Source organism: Chamaea fasciata, unplaced genomic scaffold (genome assembly GCF_029207755.1).
Source record: "Chamaea fasciata isolate MVZ Bird 193981 ecotype frontalis unplaced genomic scaffold, bChaFas1.0.hap1 SCAF_41, whole genome shotgun sequence".
Classification (NCBI taxonomy): domain Eukaryota; kingdom Metazoa; phylum Chordata; class Aves; order Passeriformes; family Sylviidae; genus Chamaea; species Chamaea fasciata.
Genome location: NW_027094126.1, coordinates 300,395 through 313,250, shown reverse-complemented (window position 1 = coordinate 313,250; position 12,856 = coordinate 300,395). Strand labels below are relative to the sequence as shown.

Below are 12,856 nucleotides of genomic sequence, written 5' to 3'. Positions count from 1 at the left end.
GGTGTCGCCACCTGGTGGCGGCACCTGGGACTGCGGGTGCCGGTTCCCGGTTCCCCGTTCCCGGTTCCCGGTGGTCGATGCCGGTGCCGGTAGTCGGTGCCCGGAAATCCCTGTGCCCACCTCACCCCATGCTGTGCTCCCCCCTGCGCCACGCGATGGAATGAGGCCCTGGTGGGATTCTCCTGCCTTACAGCAGCCACCTGTGACCCCTCTCCCCATGACCCCCCTACACGTGAGCCCCCCGAGCCCCCTCCTCTCCACACCCCGTAATCCCCCGACCACCCCTTCCCACTCCCCGGGGCACCTCTGGGCTTTGAGGGCATCACAGCCATGGCCCCTGGTGCCCGGGCTCCCCCCAATGCTGCCCCCCCACCCCTCACTCCCACCCCCCCTCTCCAACAGCAGCCTGTGCTTCAGTTTTTAAAAATTTTATTTATAACAATATCTGTTTTGTTTAGTTGTAAAGTAATCCAGCAAAAATTATTAAAACATTTCCCCCCAATAAAAGGATGGGGTCCCCCCCGCCCCCCCACATGCGTTTATTTATTTCTACTATAAAAGCTAGGTCATTTCCAGGTTTTTTTGTCTTTTTTTTGTTTGTTTGGGTTTTTTTTTTTCTTTTTCTTTTTCCTGTTAAAAAATGTGCATGTTGGAGAGCAGGTGAGGGGCAGGTGAGAGGCCGGAGCGGGGGGGGGGGGGGGGAGGCTGAGGGGCTGGGGACCCCCCCGCACCGCAGCGGGGCTGGGGGCTTCATCCTGGCCCCTGTAACAGTCGGGCAGAGAATGGGGGAAAAGGAGGCACAGAGAGGGAGGGGAAAGTTGGGGAGGGAGGGGAAAATGGGAGGAGGGAAGGCAGGGAGGGAGGGGGAGAATGGGGAGGGGAGGGGAATGGAGGGGCTGGGGGGATTGCAGAGGCCAAGCTGCAGGAGAAGGGGGAAGGCAGGGAGCAGCAGATTTAGGCAGGGGAAGGAAACGGGGTCCCTGGGGAGAGGAGCTGCTGCACTTGGGGGGGAGTTTGGGAGTGTGTGGGATGCCGCTGTGCCTCCCCCCGACCTGTGCCCCCCGCAGCAGTGACCCCACGTCTCCCGTCAGTCCCAGTCCCGATGTGCTCGCCCCGGTACCACCACCACACGCCGGCCTGTCCTGGGGGCGGGAGGGGCTGAGAATGGGCGGGAGGGACAGGGAGGGAAAGGGAAAGGGCAGGGAAGAGGGACGGGGGGGGGTGGGGGGGGTGGGCAATGAAAAGAGATTTAAAATAAACCAAAGCCGGGTCTGGCAATGAAGACGCCGAGGCCTGGGACCGGGGAATATACAGGTAATAATACTGCTCACATAGAAAAGTAATAATCCTTCATTTGTACATTTATACAGCGGCTCGTGGCCCCCCCCCCCGGCCCCCCGCCCGCCCCTGCGGCGGGGGCTGTGCCAGGCCCGGGCACCGCGGCCCCGCGGCCCCTCGCCCCCGTGCCCCTATGCCAGGGGATCTGCCAGGTCGTCGTCCCCCCGTGCCAGCAGCTCCCGCTTCTCGTCCGTGCTGGCCAGGGAGTTGCGGCTGTTGTGGGCGCCCATGTACAGCGTGGCATAAACCGGGTTGGTGAAGTTGGTGGGCTGCAGAGAAGGGGGAGCATGTGAGAGGGGGCACAGACAGCCCCCCTTGGCCAGAACTGTCAACCCCAGGGGTGTTCCCTGCCCTGGGGGGACTCGGTGAGCCAGCTGTGACCTCCTCCCACGACATGGGACAGCCCCGCTGGCCCTGCCTGCAGCCCCAGCCCTAAAACCTTTGTGACCCCTCAGAGCCCCCCAGCCCCAAAGCCTTTGTGACCCTCCAGAGCCCCCCAGCCCCAAAGCCTTTGTCACCCCTCAGAGCCCTCTAGCCCCAAAGCCTTTGTGACCCCCCAGAGCCCCTCAGCCCTAAAGCCTTTGTGACCCCCCAGAGCCCCCCAGCCCCAAAGCCTTTGTGACCCCCCAGAGCCCCCCAGCCCTAAAGCCTTTGTGACCCCCCCAGAGCCCTCCAAAGCCTTTGCAATCCCTCAGACATGTCCAAGCCCTGAAGCCTTTGCAGCCCCTTGGAGCATCCCCCTTCCTCCCACCCCAAAGCCTTTGTGAGCCTTTGGAGCCTCCCTCAGAGCATCCCCAGCCCCAAAACCTTTGTGAACCTTCAGAGCCCCCCTCCGCCCCAAAATCTTTGAGACCACTCAGAGCACCTCCAGCCCCAAAACCTTTGTGAACCTTCAGTCTCCACCAGCCCCAAAGCCTCTGTCACCCCTGGGAGTTCCCCGAGTCCCAAACAGTTTGCAAACCCTTAGAGCCCACCCAGCCCCAAAGGCTTTGTGATCCCTCAAAGCCTTTGCAACCTCTCAGAGCTCCCAGAACTGAAGCCTTTGAGACCCTCAGAGCCCCATCAGCCCCAAAGCCTGTTCAGCCCTGCAGAGCCCCCCCAGGACTGCTGCACAGAGAGCCCTGACAGACGCAGCAATGTGCCCCCCACCCCGGCACGTGTCCCCCCTACACCTCCCAGTTTGGGCAGCACCCTGCAGAGCTGACAGCCCCTCACCTTGTCGGGGTCCAGGGCAAAGTCGGCGTCCAGCAGCTCCCCCACGTCATCATCGGGCTCCCCCTCGTACATTTTGTAGGTGGGATTCCCGATCTCCACGTTCATGGCACCGTTCGTCATCCGCTGGTGCTGGAAGCCCTTGGCACTGAGGTGGGGGAGGCAGAGGCTCAGTGCCAGTGACACCCCGGGCTGTCCCCCACCCTCGAGGCTTTCCCAGCCAGCAGGGGCACCTCCACCCCACAGGGCTCACCCTTTAATTCTCCACTTGTACCAGACAAAAGCCACCACGGTGAGGAGGATGAGGAGCAGCAGGATGGGGATGACGATGGAGGCTGTTCCTGTGGGAGGAAGGCACGGGAACAGTCAGAGCCTGGGGAGGGGGACAGCGCTCATATGGGGCTGCCCACGTCCCCCTTCCACCACAGAACGGGGTTCAGGTGTCGCACAGGGACACTGGGCAGCCCTGGATCACCAACAACCTCCCCGGCGTGGAAGGAGGGGGGGGGGGGTCACACACTGCCCCCCACTTACGGCTGCTCTGCTGCTCGCCCACGATGAAATCCTCACAGCGCGGGCCCGTCATCCCCGCGGGACACCTGGGAGCGCAGGGAGAGCACCGGGATTAGCGGGGCGGGGCCATGCGGGGAGGGAGGGAGGGAGAGGTGGGCACACACCTGGGGTCAGGGTGGGGCGGGGGCACACAGATCGGGGTGTGTCAGTGACGTCTCGGGGGGCAAACAGCCCGCCCTGTCCCTCCCTCCCATGCCCCCCGGCCCCCTCCTCTCTTACAGGCACTCGGGCAGCTGTGTCTTGTCGCTGATGGAGCAGGTCCCGCCGTGCAGGCAGTAATTGTCACAGGTCAGGCAGCTCGGGGCTATCTTCCCATCAGGGCAGCTGTGGGGCACAGAGGATCAGCCCCATGGGTACCCCCAGCAGTCCTGTGCCCCCCCGGGTGTTTTATGCTCCCCCCCAGCCCCTCGGGACTCGGCTGTTGGCTCATCCCACCCGCATAGCTCATGGCTGAGACACCAGGATGGGCTTTGGGGACACACCGAGACACCTCCACCTCCTCCTCCCAGGACCACCAGGTCCCCTGGATTTATCTGCCCTGAATTACCAACCCAGCTGTGGCTGATCCTGCCACAGGGGGGGCAGGTTTCTCAAGGGTCCCTGTGCCCACCGCCCCTTTTCCTCCCTCCAGCTCGACATTCCCAGCACCTACATGCAGGAGACCTCCCCACTCTGCTTGTTGATGCTGCACTTGCCCTCCTGGCACCGGGAGCACTTGTTGTCCTGGCACTGGGCGCCCTCGAATTGAGGGGGGCAGCGGCACTGCTTGGCACCACTGGCTGTCATCTGGCACACGCCGTCGTTCTCACAATAGTCGAAGCACTGCCCTGTGGGGGGACAAGGGGGTCAGGGTGGGCAGCCCCTCAGCCACCCCTCCAGAGGGCAGCTGGTGACCCCAGTCCCCCATGGAGCACCACCCCGCCCCACACAGCATCCCACCAAAGAGGGGGACCTGGAAATCCAATCCCACGGGTGCTGTTCCCAGGGATTCCCCCAAAAGAGGGGGAACATGGGAGCCCAACCCCTGATGCTGTCCCCAGGTATTCCCACACAGCATCCCCCAAAAGAGGGCTGGGTGCCCAACCCTCTGGCGCTGTCCCCAGAGGTCACCCCCAAGATATCCCCAGGTGAGGGACACTCATCCTCCCGACACACCCACTGCTGTCCCCAGGTGAGGGACACCCATCCTCCCGACACCCCCACTGCTGTCCCCAGGTGAGGGACACCCATCCTCCCGACACCCCCACTGCTGTCCCCACCCCGTGGCACCGCGTGTGGCACTCACGGTACTGGCAGCGGTCCCCGATGAAGGTGGGCAGGCAGCGGCAGGTGGGCTGATTGCCCTGGTTGACCGTGCAGCTGCCGTTGTGCTGGCAGTAGTCCGTGCACACCTGCTGGTTGCACCGGGGCCCGGTGAAGCCGGTGGGGCAGCGGCAGGTCGGCATTCCTGGGGATACAACCCGTTAGCTCTGTGCCCACCTGTCTGTCCATCCGTCTGTCCATCACTGACCGCCCCGGCTCACCTGAGGGGGAGGCAGCACAGGTGCCCCCGTTCTGGCAGTAGTCCCAGCACTGGTCGATCTGGCACTTGTCCCCGTTGTAGCGCGGTTGGCAGCGGCACTTGGCCTGCTTGCGGGCGTTGAGGAAGCAGCTGCCGCCGTTCAGGCACACCAGGTCACACGTGTCGGTGGTGGGCACTGGGAAGGAAGGGACGGAGGGGATGCAAGTGAGCAGGACTGCGCTGGCAGGACCCAACCTTCCTCCTCATCCTCATCCTCTCCTCCTCTGGTGTCACCTACCGACCGGGGAGACGGTGGGCGAGGGAATGACCACGCAGGTGCCGTTGTCCAGGCGTTTGCCGTTGGGGCAGGTGCACACAGGGCCGCTGGGGCTGAGCAGGCAGAGCCACTCGCACTTCTTGCGGTCACAAGGGTTGGTCACTGCGGCAGGGGAGGGCACAGGTGGTGAGGACAACAGGGAGAGGACAGCTGTGGTGACCCACAGCCCTTCTAGCTCCACAGCACCTCTAGGACATTCCTCTCTACAGCCCAGTGCTGTCCCTCCCATGCCCTGACCACTCACCACTGCAGCTGGACTCCCCCAGCCCACCTGACCAAACCCCTGCTCTGCCCACCCCGACACCCCCACTTTGGGCAGGGCGCTGGGGGGTCTGAGTCCCCTCTTCCCAAGCTCCGCCAATGCTCCCCTCACCCTCTGGCACCTCACATCAGGTATCAGTCCCTGGCACCTCCCTACTATCCCAGGAGCAAGGTGGGGGTCCCGGGCCGACACACACCCTCTGGCTGCTTGTACTGGTGGTAGAGCACGACGTCGGTGGCGTGGTTGAGGCCGGACGTCAGGTTGGTGACAGGCTTGTGCCCGAACTTGTGAATCTTGAAGATGCGGTTGTTGATGTAGGTGACACCGTAGATGTAATCCTCAAAGATATCGATGCTGAACGGGTGGCTCAGCCCTGGGGAAGCCAGCAGGAGACATGTGGAGGCAGGAATTTGGGGGTGGGTCCGAGGCCAGGGACCCCCACGAGGCACCCCTTACCCTTCTTGTTGTCGATGGCCACAACGGGGTCGGTGCCATTGAGCCGGATGCTGCCGATGACGGAGAGCTTGGCGTCGGCCCAGTACAGCCTCTCGTTGTGGTAGTCCACGGCCAGGCCTGAAGGGACACAGCCCCCAGTGAGCCTCCAGTCCACCCCAAGCCCCTCCTGACCAACTGACCCACAGAGCAGTCCCCCCACCGCCTCTACTGCCATGGGGCTCCAAGCCCCCAGAACAACCCTCCCCAACACAAGTGGTTGAGCATATCCCCATCATGGCTTTTGTCCCCCTCCTGTCACCTGTCTCTCTCACCTGTTGGCCACTGGATGTTGTCCTGCACCAGGGTCTCCCGCAGCGTCCCGTCCATGGCAGCCGTCTCGATCTTGGGGTGATTGCCCCAGTCTGACCAGTACATGGTTCTGTAAGGACACAGGCAGATCATTCCCATGGGAACAGGACAGCCCAGTGAGCAGGGAGGAGAAACCCTCCCACACTGTCCCCATGGCATCCTGGAGTCACCAGGTAACTCTGGGGTAACTCGAGACGACACAGAGTGACACTGGGACACGTGGGTGGGCTTGTGGTGAGGGGAGTGTGGTGAGGGCTGGGCAGAGGGATGGGATGAAGGCTCAAGCCCCTCACCCCCGTAGTGGATCAACCACAATGGCATGAGGCTCATCGATCATCCCCGAAATCAGCGTCTTGCGGTTCTCGCCCTTCATCTGCGCCACCTCGATGACATCCCGCCCCGAGTCCGTCCAGTAGATGTTCCCAGCCACCCAATCGATGGCGATTCCCCGCGGCATCTTCAGCCCTGAGATCTGTGCGGGGCAGAGCGGGGACAGGTGAGGGGCGAGGACACCACCAGCCCATCCCCGTCGCTCCCACCGTGCCCTGGCAGAGCTCGCTCACGTTCAGGTGGGTGACGCCGCCGTCGATCTGGCGTCGGTTGCGGTTGGAGGCGGTGGAGGCGGAGGAGGAGGCGGGCAGCTCCCGGTACGAGATCCGGCCCGTGTGCCAGTTGGTCCAGTAGATCTTGTTGCCCTTGACGTAGATGTCCATGGCGTCAATGCGCACGTTCTCATCACCCTGGAAGGCCGGCTCGTAGGCTGAGTTGGGGTTGAAGGGGTACATGCTCCTGATCTTGTTGTCGTCCGCGATGTAGAGGATCTGGTGCTCGGAGCCTGCAGAGAAGGAGGAGAGGTTGGCATGGGCTGCACTGGGAACAGGGGCTCAGGCACGAGTGGGGATTCAGCCGGGAATGGGGGCTCAGCCCAGCTCTCTGGTGGGACAGGGTCACTGGGAGCTCGTCATTGCCTTGGGGCTCACTCTGCCAGGGATGGACAGACTGATGGCACCAGCGGTACCAGAAAGGTGGGCAGAGCAGCAGAGGGTTGGAGGGAAGAGCAAAGGATTCCCACAGGAGCACATGGAGGGAGGTCCTGGCACACAAATAGAACCCGTGTGGGTCCCTGTTCCCTCCTGACCTTCTGCCTTGCACATGTTGTCTGTCTTCATGAAGTTCTTGGAGCAGCTGCAGACGTGGGAGCCCTTGGTGTTGTTGCAGAGCTGGGAGCAGGTCCCGAAACGTAGGCACTCGTTGATGTCTGGGCAGCAGGAGATGGGATCAGACCCGGAGGGTGCCCTCGCAGACCCCAACTCTGCCCCAAGGACACCATTCCTGCCACCCCAGCCCCACCCCAGCTGTGAAATCACATCTCACAGGCAAAAACCAATGCCAAACCCCACAGGCCGATCCCGAGCTCTCTCCAGCAGCAGCAGGAAGTACCTTGGCAAAAATTCTTGTCCGGCACCTTCTGGAAGCCTCTGCGGCAGGTGCAGTATGAGGTGGACTGGGACTGAACGCACTGGGCTTCATCCCCACACATGGTGGTGTTGGTCATGCAGTCGTATGACTTGTGCTCTGCGGTGGGATGCGTGTCACACGCGTGTCACAGGGAGTTCCCCAGCCCCCACCGAGCCCCTGGCTCCCCACCCACCGTGGGAGCAGGATTCCTCATCAGAGCCGTCTCCGCAGTCATCGAAGAAGTTGCAGCGGAGGTTGGCGCTGATGCACTTCTTGTTCCCACACAGGAACTCGTTCTTGTCCTGGCTGCAGCTCTTGGGCTTGGCCGTGGGTGACTCTGCGGGTGAGGGGCAGCAGCTGTGACCCCCATGCCCTGGGCACCCATCCCCATGGGACCCTCTGGGAGCAGGCAGGGACTCAGCACCCTGCATCCACACCCTGATTTTGGGAGGAAAGACTGGGCAAAGCCAACCCTAACGCTTGGGCTGAACCCTGGGGCTCTGGGAGGACCATCCCAAGGGCCACAGCGACCACGCAGGCGCCCTGGCCAGATGGGCTCAGGGCTGTGCCCACGGGCAGCCCCACTCACCGCAGTCCTTCTCATCCGTGTTATCTCCACAGTTGTCAATGCCGTCGCACTGTCGACCGATCCACAGACATACCCGGTCGTTCTTGCAGCGGAACGGTCTGTTGGGGGGACACTGGAATTTCACTGCACCAGCAAACAGAAACAAACGGTGACGGTGAAAGGAGACGCCGTAGCCAGGCTGTCACACATGTCACGAGCTGCTGCTCGGCCTCTGCCCGCTCTCCGGGGAGGGCTGTCCCACGCGGGCGAGCGGGCTCCGGAGGCTGAAGCAAAGAGACTGAAGCAAAGACAATCGCCCGGCTGCTGTGAGCCCTCTCCTCACCCAGCCCCGGCCCCTCCAGCCCCCTCCCCACCGCCAGCCCCTCACTCCGCTCAGCCCCTCACCCCACTCAGCCCCTCTGCAACTCCTTTCCCTCAACTGGAGCCACCTCCAGCCCCTCGGCCCCACCGGCCACCCCCAAGAGGAGCTGCCAAAGGTCTCCCCCCAAACCCTCCAGTCCCCGCAGTGGTGCCTGAGCTCCAGGACTGCCACCCCATCCTGGGGTATGGGAGGGCTCGGGGCAGAGGCACCGCAGTGTCACTCACAGCACTCCTCGGGATTCTCGTCGGAGTTGTCCCCACAATCGTCCTCCCCGTCGCACTTCCAGGCCAGGGGCTTGCACAGGGTGTTGTTGCACTGGAACTCGTCCAGGGGACACGTGCGAACTGCGACAGCGCAAGAGGGGACGTGTCAGCTCATGCTGCCCTGCTGCCAAAACCCCAGCCTGGGGCCGCAATTCCAATTTCCAGCACGGACAGGGGGTCTCCAGGGCTGCAGGGTTTCCAGGCCTCGGATACATGTCCGTGCATGCTACGGGGCAGGGCAGAGAGGGGTGGACACACACACAGGGGAGCGCTCCCACCCACAGCAGGGACACAGGTGACACGAGGGCAGGGAGGGAGGGGACACAACCAGCCTCAGGGGACACACAGCTCTGCCATTACCCCCGGTGCCACAGTTCTCCTCGTCGGAGCCATCCATGCAGTCAGCGTCGGCGTCGCAGCGCCAGCGCATGGGGATGCAGTGCCCGTTCCTGCACTTGAACTGGTCAAACTCACAGCGAGGGGTGCAGTCTTTCTGCAGGGGACAGGCGAGGGACGCGGTCAGCAGGGACAGGGTGGCCATGGCAGGCCCTTGTCCTATTGCCACACCCAGGCTCTGAGCCCCAGGGCCACCGGCAGGGGCAGAGGCGGGGCTGTGTCCCCCTCCCGCTGCCTCATCCGGCCGTACCTCGTCGGAGCCGTCGGCACAGTCGTGGTCCCCGTCACACTTCCACCTGCCCGCGATGCAGCGGCCGTTGGCGCATGAGAACTCGCTCTCGGAGCAGGGCCGAGGCGCTGGGGACAGAGAACACAGGATGTGCCCTGAGCCTGGGGACAGGCTATGAGGGCAGGGGGTGTCCCTGGCCAACAGCTGGGGGGGCACAGGCTGACACGGACACACGGCTGGTGGCACTGGGGACAAGGGGGTACAGGCAGAGCTGTGGGAGCTGCTAGAGGGGCACAGCTGGTACCACCTCCCAGCCCCTTCCCACCCCACTCCAGGGCTCCCAGCTCCCTGTGGGGGTCTTGGGGGGCACTGTGGCCACACAGCCTGGCTGTCCCCCAGGTCACTCACTCTCCATAGGGCAGCACCAGCCCCACTGGTGCCCACCCTGGCTGCCCCCCAGGCAGGGGGAACTGCAGCGGTGCCCTGGAGGAGCCTCATCCCCATCCCCCCAGACAGGGCATGGGGACAGACACCCGCTCACAGCTCACTGGCACAGCCAGTGCCAAATCCAGGAGGACGGCACGTGGCACAGCCGCCCACCTGGGATGCCTCTTGGGACCCTTCCCCTCCCCATGGCCCCAGGGTATTGGGGTACAGGAACCCTCTGGTCACAGCACAGGACTATAGGGGAACAGGGGGTGTCCCGGCGGAGCAGGGAGAGTCACGGTGGGGATGGGTTTTGGAGCCAAGTCCAAGTCATGCACGGGCTCTGCAGAGCAGCAGGGTCAGACCCTCCCTGGCTGTAGCTCCGTGGAGGGAGAAGCTGGTGCTGATGCTCAGTAAATCCACCTGGATTGTCCAGTCCCGACCCCTCTGCCCTCACCTAGAAATTATTGTCTTCATTGATTTTAGAGAGACTGTACATGGAATTAAAAGATTTTGGCAGGAACCTACCTCTGAGCGCCCCATAACGACAGTGTGAAAATGGAGAAAAACATAAGATGAAGTGAAATGGCACAAACTCAAAAACACGACGGGAAATCAACAGAAAAGAAAACAAAAGCTGCACCCTAAAGAGCTGCAGGAAGACAGAGGGACCCAGTGGGCACTGCAGGGTAGGAGAGGGTCTGGCAGCAGACCCTGGTGCCATCCCACAGGTAGCCTGAACCCCTCTGGAGGGACAGAGTCACAGTGGAGCCCTGGGGATGCTCTTGTCCATGAGGACACTCATGCTCCTTGGCTGCTTAGTGGTGCAGGTGCTGACACACAAGCAGGAGCTCCTGAAGGGGCATCACTGAACTCTCTGCTCCAACTCTGGGGATCAGCCACCTCCCCACGCACTGGCCCAGGCCTGAGGTTGTGACCCGGGTCCCTCCTGACAGCTCTATGTGTCCCCACTGCCATCCCAGGTGCCACTGCCAGGCAGGGGGTGACACAGGGAGCGATGCTTGGTGGCAAAGCAGGACGAGGTGCCCTCAGGTGACTCCAGCCATGCTGGGCCCCCACGCTGCTGCAGGGAACATGTTGGGGTCACCTCTTCCCTGTCACCCATCACCCTTGGGGTGTCTCCTTGGCACAGCTCCCCCTCTGTGGGGCCAGGCTCTCCAGATCCCTGGAGTCGGGGTGTCCTGGCTGGGGGACACGGTGGCACTCCCGGCCACCAGCCTGACACTCCCCAGCAGCAGAAGAGGGGCTGGGGGGGCCCAAACCTCTCCCCTCTCCACTGCTCCACCCCAGGGACAGCAAAGGCTCGGGGGTGGCACGTACTGCAGCTCTCCTCGTCCGAGTTGTCCCCGCAGTCGTTGTCGTAGTCGCACTGCCAGCGGCCCGGCACACAGCGGTTGTTCTTGCAGCGGAACTGGTACGGCTCACAGGTGCGCTCGTCTGGGAGGGACAGCAGGGACAGGGACAGGGGTCAGCACTGGCCCAAATCAGGGGAGGGATGGGACAGGGACAGGGGTCAGCACTGGCCCAAATCAGGGGAGGGATGGGACAGGGACAGGGGTCAGCATTGCCCCAAATCAGAGAAGGGACAGGACAGGGACATGCCCGAGGGCATGGATGGGACAGGGGTCAGCACTGCCCCAAATGAGGGGAGAGAGAGGACAGGGACAGGGGTCAGCACTGCCCCAAATGAGGGGAGAGAGAGGACAGGGACAGGGGTCAGCACTGCCCCAAATCAGGGGAGGGACAGGACAGGGACAGGGGTCAGCACTGCCCTGAACTAGGTGAGGGATGTGACAGGGACAGGTGTCAGCACTGCCCCACACAAGGGAGGACTGTTGAACGGGGACAGGGACAGGGGTCAGCACTGCCCCAAATCAGGGGAGGGACAGGACAGGGACAGGGGTCAGCACTGCCCTGAACTAGGTGAGGGATGTGACAGGGACAGGTGTCAGCACTGCCCCACACAAGGGAGGACTGTTGAACGGGGACAGGGACAGGGGTCAGCACTGCCCCAAATGAGACAAGGGACTGACAGGGACAGGGACAGGTGTCAGCACCACCCCACACCAGAGGACAGGGGTCAGCACTGTCCTGAACGAGGGGAAATATGGGACAGGGACAGGTGTGAGTACTCTGCTGCATGAGGGAAAGGACAGCACAGGGACAGGGAAAGGTATCAGCACTGCCCAAAACAAGGGGATGGAAGGGACAGGGGTCAGCACTGCCCCAAACCAAGGCCTAGAGAGGACAGGGACAGTGACAGGGGTCAGTGCTGCCCTGCACAGTGGGAGACATGGGACAGGGATGGGATCAGCACTGCTCCAAATGAGGGGAGGAATGGGACAAGGACAGAGGTCAGCACTGCCCTGTATGACGGGAGGATGAGACAGGGACAGGTGCCAGCACGGCCCTGAACATGAGGAGGGACAGGACAGGGACAGAGGTTAGCACTGCTCCACACGATGGATGGGACCAGGACAGGGGTCACCACAGCCCAGCACCTCCCTCTGACCCGTGCTACTCGGAAAAGGAGCAGCTGGAACTCCTGGGGCACCCCAGAGGAGACAGCCAAAGCCAGGCCAGCCTGTCCCTTGGGGAACAGGGCCACAGGATGACACTGGCTTGTCCCCACAGCCCCTGCTCACCGCATTCCTCCTTGGGCTCATCGGATCCATCCCCACAGTCATCCTCCCCGTCACACTTCCAGCGCGCTGGGATGCACCGGCCCGAGTCCTTGCACCGGAACTCATCCACACCACAGGTCATTTGGGCTGGAGGGGACAAAGTGACACAGGCACAGGGCAGGGATCAGCACTGGTCAGGCACGTACTGTTCTCTGCAGGGCTAATGAACAGCCTGGAGCTGGGTGAGATCCCCCTCCCTTCCAAGCAGTTCTCCAGGGAGAAGTCAGGGGGAGGATCCCAGCAGGACAGATCCAGGCAGAGCCACCAACACCATCAGCCACTGATCACAAAGACTGAGCAGGGACCGAGGAGGGACCGAGGAGGGACTGGGGTAGAACTGAGCAAGAACTGAGCAAGGACTTAGCAGGGATTGAGGAGGGACCAAGGTAGAACTGAGCAGGA

General features: G+C 62.8%; 1 protein-coding gene across 3 annotated transcripts in view; it reads right to left on the bottom strand.

Annotated features, from left to right (window-relative positions):
• Positions 1-534: 534 nt before the first annotated feature.
• The window catches only part of LRP1 (LDL receptor related protein 1), a 78,427-nt gene continuing 66,105 nt past the window's right edge, over positions 535-12,856 (bottom strand). For 2 of the 3 annotated variants that reach the window (XM_066207383.1, XM_066207385.1), the window contains exons 67-89: positions 12,416-12,541; positions 11,091-11,207; positions 9,345-9,451; positions 9,059-9,191; positions 8,660-8,779; positions 8,075-8,197; positions 7,679-7,822; positions 7,468-7,602; positions 7,166-7,285; positions 6,591-6,862; positions 6,321-6,499; positions 5,991-6,097; positions 5,680-5,796; positions 5,420-5,596; positions 4,923-5,063; positions 4,647-4,820; positions 4,409-4,570; positions 3,776-3,950; positions 3,343-3,447; positions 3,085-3,149; positions 2,804-2,891; positions 2,554-2,698; positions 535-1,607 (exon numbers count right to left, since the gene is read on the bottom strand). In XM_066207383.1, coding sequence (XP_066063480.1) covers positions 1,470-1,607; positions 2,554-2,698; positions 2,804-2,891; positions 3,085-3,149; positions 3,343-3,447; positions 3,776-3,950; positions 4,409-4,570; positions 4,647-4,820; positions 4,923-5,063; positions 5,420-5,596; positions 5,680-5,796; positions 5,991-6,097; positions 6,321-6,499; positions 6,591-6,862; positions 7,166-7,285; positions 7,468-7,602; positions 7,679-7,822; positions 8,075-8,197; positions 8,660-8,779; positions 9,059-9,191; positions 9,345-9,451; positions 11,091-11,207; positions 12,416-12,541 — 3,170 coding nt within the window. In that variant the 3' untranslated portion in view covers positions 535-1,469. Of the gene's footprint in view, positions 1,608-2,553; positions 2,699-2,803; positions 2,892-3,084; positions 3,150-3,342; positions 3,448-3,775; positions 3,951-4,408; positions 4,571-4,646; positions 4,821-4,922; positions 5,064-5,419; positions 5,597-5,679; positions 5,797-5,990; positions 6,098-6,320; positions 6,500-6,590; positions 6,863-7,165; positions 7,286-7,467; positions 7,603-7,678; positions 7,823-8,074; positions 8,198-8,659; positions 8,780-9,058; positions 9,192-9,344; positions 9,452-11,090; positions 11,208-12,415; positions 12,542-12,856 lie in introns of those variants that run through there. The other variant, XM_066207386.1, reaches the window with a different exon arrangement.